The sequence below is a fragment of the Gavialis gangeticus genome, unplaced genomic scaffold (genome assembly GCF_001723915.1).
Source record: "Gavialis gangeticus isolate Ggan-Ray unplaced genomic scaffold, GavGan_comp1, whole genome shotgun sequence".
In the NCBI taxonomy this organism is placed as follows: Eukaryota; Metazoa; Chordata; order Crocodylia; family Gavialidae; genus Gavialis; species Gavialis gangeticus.
In genome coordinates, this window is record NW_017729018.1 from 13527779 (window position 1) to 13534367 (window position 6589).

Here is a 6589-nt window from a genome sequence, read left to right on the forward strand (position 1 = left end):
CTATCTCTTGTTGTAATTTTCCCAGTCAGCAACCCACTATCTCTTGGCTGAGTCTAGCCACTAACTCTCCCTGTGTGCAAACCCAGATAAAGCACTTTATCTCATTGACACTGGGGATTGGATCTTATCGTTCCTCAGCTATCTTTAAAACCCCACTGTACTGTAGCTCATTATGGTCTCAGCCTTTATGCTATTTAGATCTATTTCACTTCAGAAATAGGGATACTTAGAAAACAAATATAAGTCTGAACTGTGCTTATTCCCTGTGGCAAGCCACCATCCTCAGACAGCACTTTCATCCTCAACTGATCAGAAGTGTCGCTACATGTAAATAGCTCTTCTCCTCATGCTCAGGGATACAAGTCACCAACTTTCAGAGCCCGTTTCAGTTTGTGGGACTGCACTTTGGGTTCATTATCCTCCTCTGGTGTTGGAACATCACAGCCCAGACCTCTTTCTAGAGTGTAGTTTGCACCAAATACCAAGGAACATGACTCTTCCCTCCTGTCCCATATATGCCTGTGCTAGGTGTGCTCACATAAATCTAAGCCTTTCAAGTACAACAGGCAAATGTAGACATTTTCCAGATACAGTTTGAAAGTTTGTCTGGGATCCTTTGCCCAGCTAATGTGTCAAGGGGAAGGGATATGGAAATGTGAGAGAAAATGAAGAAGAAGATCAAAGATAAAACAGCCAACAAACTACAGGTGAAGTAGTGATAAAACAGAGGAGGTGGAGTCCTCTCTTTCCAGCCAGGGCCTCCTTGCCACAGGCAGGGAGAAGATACGAAACAGGGCAAATGGTAGAAAGTAAACTGATTTGTTTTGAGGTGCGGAGTGAGACCACATGTACTTCTCTAAGCACAAGATGAGCCTCTGGAATTCAGGCTGCCACTGCCACACAGATCATTGAGTCAAGTCCTGTGCTTTGGGTTTTAGAGACTGGATAATTGCGTGGCCATTAATAACATTGGTCCTTATGCCTAACCAGGGTAAAGGGTAAGCAATGTGCATCATAGAGGCAGCTGAACACCAGAAGGGCAAAGGAAGAAGCCCTCCATCTCTCTCTTGCGTGTACCCTGTACAGGCATACTTCGTTTTATTGTGCTTCGCTTTATTGCGCTTCACAGATATTGCATTTTTTACAAATTGAGGCAAGACCCTCCACCAGCAAAAAGATTATGACTCGCTGAAGGCTCAGATGATGGTTAGCATTTTTTAGCAATAAAGTATTTTTTAATTAAGGTATGTACATTGTTTTTTTTAGACATAATGCTATTGCACACTTAATAGACTACAGTATAGTGTAAACATAACTTTTATATGCAGTGGGGAACCAAAAAGTTCGGGTGACTCGCTTTATTGCGATATTCGCTTTATTGCGGTGGTCTGGAACCGAACCCGCAATATCTCCGAGGTATGCCTGTATTCAGCATTTGACATGATGGGGTATATTGTAGCGGTTTCTTTCCTTTAAAGCTTCAGATACTGGCTGGTGCCCAAGACAGGAAAATTGATTACATGGCTCACTAGAGACGCAGGAGGAGGGGTACCAAGCCTGATGTGCCATCGGGGTGATTTTGTATTCCTGCTCCTACTGAGCCAGCTTTCAGATGAAGAATTCTCTCCGTGTTCTGACTTGCAGAGTCCTCCTCTCCTTGCAGCCATTAGCAGCTCTGCTAACAGTTGCAGTGGGGCTGGTGAGGAAAAGCCAGGCTTAGATGGCTTGTTGCCCCTTAGGTTTCTCTATTGTTGTATTATTTTTAAGAAGTAAAATGCCAAAGTTGAGCAGGCGCCATCAAAGTAAAATATGCAAATTCCAGCCTAGCTCATTATGCTGCAGCTAGGGTCTGGGAGCTGTGTTCCCCAGTGTGGCACCTTGCTGAAATCTCCCCTCACTTTTTGCTGCAGCTTCCACTTAATTAGACAGTGACATGCTCACTGTAGTTCACTCTCACTTTCCACAGGTCAGTGTGTCAGCTTAAAGGAAAGGACAGCAAACAATCTGCCAGCCATAAGAAATCAGCCATTAATGTTGTGTTAATGGTCTGCAGGGGAAGTGCGGTATTGGATCAGCTGGAATAGTCCCTTTCCAGAATTCACATTCTTTGACCTGGCAGGTGAATGGAGGGCCATATCATAGCCATGGCCCCACTGGAGTCGAGAGGCACAAGATATGCTGCTGTTTGTTCTTATCCATACTTTCCTAGCCGCATTTTCATAGCTGCTGTGGAGCACTGTATGTCTCACTTATGGCTGCTGTTCTTTTTCTTTTCCTGTCTGCTTTCCATAGTAAATCAATATCATGTAGAGCGGGGAATATTGTTCTTTTGGACAGAAACGAGGCTCTTCTTAAATATATTGATACTTAAATACCTAATTCCCTACACCCTGACAGGCCTAGTGTACTTGAGATGCTTGGTAGAATATGTATATGGTTACTTGGTCCACTGCACTGTGGGAGAGCCTATGAAGAGTGTCGAGACTCATCAGAACCTAGCTGTGGATTGAGGGAGAGGCCCTGTTTTGAATTTGCCTCGTATTTAATTAATGTGCTGTGCAGACTTAGGGTCCAAGGTCCGGCAGCTACGTCTGTAGCAAAAAGTGCTCCTTTGGCCCCTAATGGGAATACACTCCCAGCATAAGGAAGGTGGAAGATTCTCTCCAGGTCTATGGGCAGTGGTAGATCTCCAGGTAGTCTTCTACCAGTGCTATCACTACCGTCCATGCTGTTAACCCTGTTGTGCCCCAAGGTTATATTTTGCAAGGACATGCTTTTCCTAGAATGAAAGCACTTTTTCCCTGCCTCCCAGATCTGCTAGAGAGAAGACGTGGAAGAGATGTGCCTTGTCCTTTGGCGGCTGTTGGCATAACTCTAGCCTGATGCCACTAACTCTTAAATCCCATAATCTGTTTTTATGCAGTAGGACCCAGAAGCTTTGTAGGGTTGGGTTCCTTAGCCTCCCACAAGGGTGAGTGTTTGTGAGCTATCCAGAAGAATATAGAGGCAAAGCAAACCAATGCACAGCTCCACTAAGGGGCTCCAACTTTTATTTCAAAGGGTGTTGCTTTCCAATAACTGCCCAGGACATGAGCTCCAACTGGGGAGAGAAGCAGTTCCCTGCTGAAGTAAAGCTGCAGCAAGCAGCTGTGCAGCCTGTCCTTCACTTAGCAACCCCCTGCTTATTAAGTGGGATGCAAACCACCTGGATATGAAACATCTGGGGCCTGCCTCTCCTTTTCCTTCTGACAATTTTGTCTGCATATAACATGGTTCTTTGTGGACCCAGGCAAATAAAATAAGATAAAAATCCCAAATCCACAGTGGACCTCCTTGTAAATCTCACCATGGATGGGAGAACCAGGTTATTTATTTCTCAGTAATGTGACAGCTAGGCTTGTATTTCTCATTCATTATTGTTGGGCATAGTGGGTGCTTAGTACTTCACAGGATCAGGCCCAGACCGGCCCGGCCATCTCTGTAACCTTCTCTCCTGCTCTCATAGTTCCTTACTGAAGCTGGTTACAAGAGTGCCTGTAACATGTGCTGCGTGCACACGGACAGCCAGATCCCTTTGTGTTCTCATTTGAGGCAAGCATGAAGGCAGCTACTTTCCAGGCTGTGATGTGCTTGGCAGAGAGCATTTGGGGAGGGAAGGCAGGCAACAGTGCTCGGATCAATTGCCCTAAGTGAGGATAAAGGAAAGGGAGAGAAGACCCTAGGGGCCTAATTAGCATGCTGCACAGACACTTGGTGTCATGAACAATGATCCTGTTATTACCCAGCTTCATAATTAATAGAGAGTGAATAATTAATGAAGCATCATTTAGCCATAGCCTGGACTTAGATTAGAACTGAGGTTTGTGCAGCCATTAGGAAGAAGAAATCTTTCTTCTTGTACTGAAAAATGAAAGGTACTTTCAAGTGCAGTTGTGTGAGGGTTTGTTTTTTTTTAATCCTTTAAATATTTAAACCGTTCTAGTCTTGACTCTCATGCTTCGAAGAGGGAGCTGCTGGCCCCAAGAGTTACAAATGGAGCAAGCTTGCAAGCAGTTCTCCACTGTAAATCTCTCTTCCACAGCCCCAGCAATGTTTTTATTATTTTATTTCATGCTGCAGCAATACATTTATTTTAAATGCCTATTTAGGACTCTTTAAAATGCCCCTCCGAATGCACAGTGCTGCACAGTCATTTCAAATCAGTGGGATACCTGCCTGGATAAGCTTAAAACGTAATTTCAGGGCCTGTCCAATACAGCAGCAGGTAAAATAATTTCAAAGCAGGGGCTTCAGACTCGGGCACAGCAGAACAGGAATACATCAATGGAATCATTGAGCTGAGACTTAGAGCGTCTCCTCTTTGAAGGCAGGAGTGCTGACATGCTTGGAACTGCTCCCTTTGAGCTCTGTAAATTAGAAAGTAAAACGCCTTTGGGAACAGTGATTTCCAAGAAAGAATAATGCCTGCCTCTCTCTCTTTGTTCGTCATTTGCCTATCGTTCTGAATGAAGTGGCTGTTTACATAGGAAACACGGTACAGTTTCTATGCCGATTGGCTGAGCAGTGTGCTGATGGGCCAAAATCTGCTTGGGACTTCATGCTGAAAATATTATTCTCTTTTTTCTTTTTTTTTGTCGGGGGAGGGATCGTTTATGAAAGAGTTTAATTAGGAGAAATAAGATAAAATGAAGAAGAGACAACTTGGGACTTTTGGGGGAGGGGGACTTCCTGTCAGCGTGATGGTTAAGAATGTGGAATAACTTCCCAAGACAAGCTGAGGACCAGGCTCCTAAGATTAAACTGGACAAAACCAGGGAGAAACTGAAGAAGGGAACACTTCTGAGTTTGCCAGGAGGGGGAGTCTCATCTAATGGGTCTCCTTCTGTAATTCTTCAGTGTCCTACCAGGGGTTGTGCTGTGAAAGGGACTGCAGGGATTTCAGCCAAAGGGATCCTGGGACACGGCTCTGCCATCCTAAACAGCTGCCTCACTGTTTTTTTGAAAGCCTTTTAACATTTGCTTATTACAGTTCAGGACCTCAAGGGTCTCGGTTATGAGAAATGGAAGCCGGTTGGACTGGTGGGTGTAACAGAGCTCTCTGAAGCCCAGAAGAAGCAGCTGAAGGAGCAGCAGGAGGTAAGGCCCTGTATTGCTGAGCTACTTGGTGTGCCAGCCTGTTGCATTGCAGCATTTGGGCATTTGGAGGTGGTGGGGGGGGGAATAGACAGGTGGCAAAACCAGAGATTCCTCCCAGAGGCCTGAACAGCAAACTTTGAGGAATCTTACTGCATTCCTCAGACATACATGATGCTGCATCAACAATGATGCTGGTTAGGACGTTGACGGATGCAAGTCAAGTCTAGTCCATCGCTTTCTCCACTAAACATGCAAGAGGAGACAGGGCTCCTGATATGTTTCCTATGGGACTTTGTTCCCCTTCCGGCTGAAACCCTGTAAAGGCTATTGTTGCTTCTTTACACCGCTGTTGCTGTAACTTGAGGGGAAGCATAAGCCGTAGTAGAATTGGCCAGTTGCTGGAATCCAGAGCTTCAGTTAAACTACTTGAAGATCAGATGGCAGCTGCCTTCAACTTTTAAGATAGAGATGCAGCTCTCAAAGGTGCCGGTAGATGATGCTCCTGTTTATTGGAGCGGCCAGCTACTTGGATCAAGTTACAGCAGTGCCTGCTGGGAGCTGTCGATGTCGTAGCCTGCATAGTACAGAGGTGAGGCAGCCACAGGCTGTATTGTAGAACCCCAGGGACCTCTTTGCAGAAACCTCTGCTGCCCATGCACTGACTGGCTGGCTGAGAAGACTGCTGCTTTTCTTCCCCTAGATGCAGCAGATGTACGACATGATCATGAAACATAAGCGAGCCATGCAGGAAATGCAGATCATGTGGGAGAAGGCAGTTCAGCAGCACCAGCATGGTTATGACAGCGATGAGGAGGTGGACAGCGAGTTGGGGACGTGGGAACATCAGCTTCGACGAATGGAGATGGACAAGACCAGAGGTGCATGGGAAAGTGGGAGCAGTGAGGTTGCACTTAGTTTGCTGCTCTGCAGAGACCTCTGGAGTGGATCTTCTGGTCAGAGCAGGGGATCATGGGTCGGGGCTCTTGGATTCCATTCCCACCTCTGCTGATGACTTGCTGAATGCTCTTGGGCAAATCCTTTCGCCTCTGTGACGTCCATTTTCTCTGTCCGTAGAATGGAGATAATATCTGCTGCATGTGGGGTTGTGAAGCTTAGTGCTTTGTCAAGCACTTTGAGATCAAAGCTGCAATGTTTGATCGTTTCTACATTTTGTTTTTATCGTTCATGTTGAGAGCAGAGTGGGCCGAGCAGCTGACACAGATGGGCAGAGGAAAGCATTTCATTGGAGATTTCCTGCCACCTGATGAGCTGGAGAAATTCATGGAGACGTTCAAGGCATTAAAGGTGAAATGAGTGAGGGTTTCACAGGCCACAGTGAGATTCTCAGATCTGCCTGATGGTGAGGAGGGGTAGAGCTCAAGCATTCTCTGCCTCGTACTGGACAGTGCTATCTGCCTGTCACGTTGAGAGCCACTTATTCTTACTGATGCCT

At 45.8% G+C, this 6589-nt stretch overlaps 1 protein-coding gene and 1 long non-coding RNA gene across 2 annotated transcripts in view; both read left to right on the forward strand.

Moving 5' to 3' along the window:
• SUGP1 (SURP and G-patch domain containing 1) overlaps nt 1–6589 on the forward strand; it is a 33359-nt gene that overhangs the window by 16909 nt on the left and 9861 nt on the right. The window contains exons 9-11 of the mRNA XM_019513595.1: nt 5030–5136; nt 5837–6014; nt 6335–6441. Coding sequence (XP_019369140.1) covers nt 5030–5136; nt 5837–6014; nt 6335–6441 — 392 coding nt within the window. The remainder of the gene's footprint in view (nt 1–5029; nt 5137–5836; nt 6015–6334; nt 6442–6589) is intronic.
• Nucleotides 7–4672, forward strand: LOC109294966. Its single transcript, XR_002096657.1, has 2 exons — nt 7–1073; nt 1417–4672. It is a non-coding gene; the product is annotated as an uncharacterized LOC109294966 (long non-coding RNA).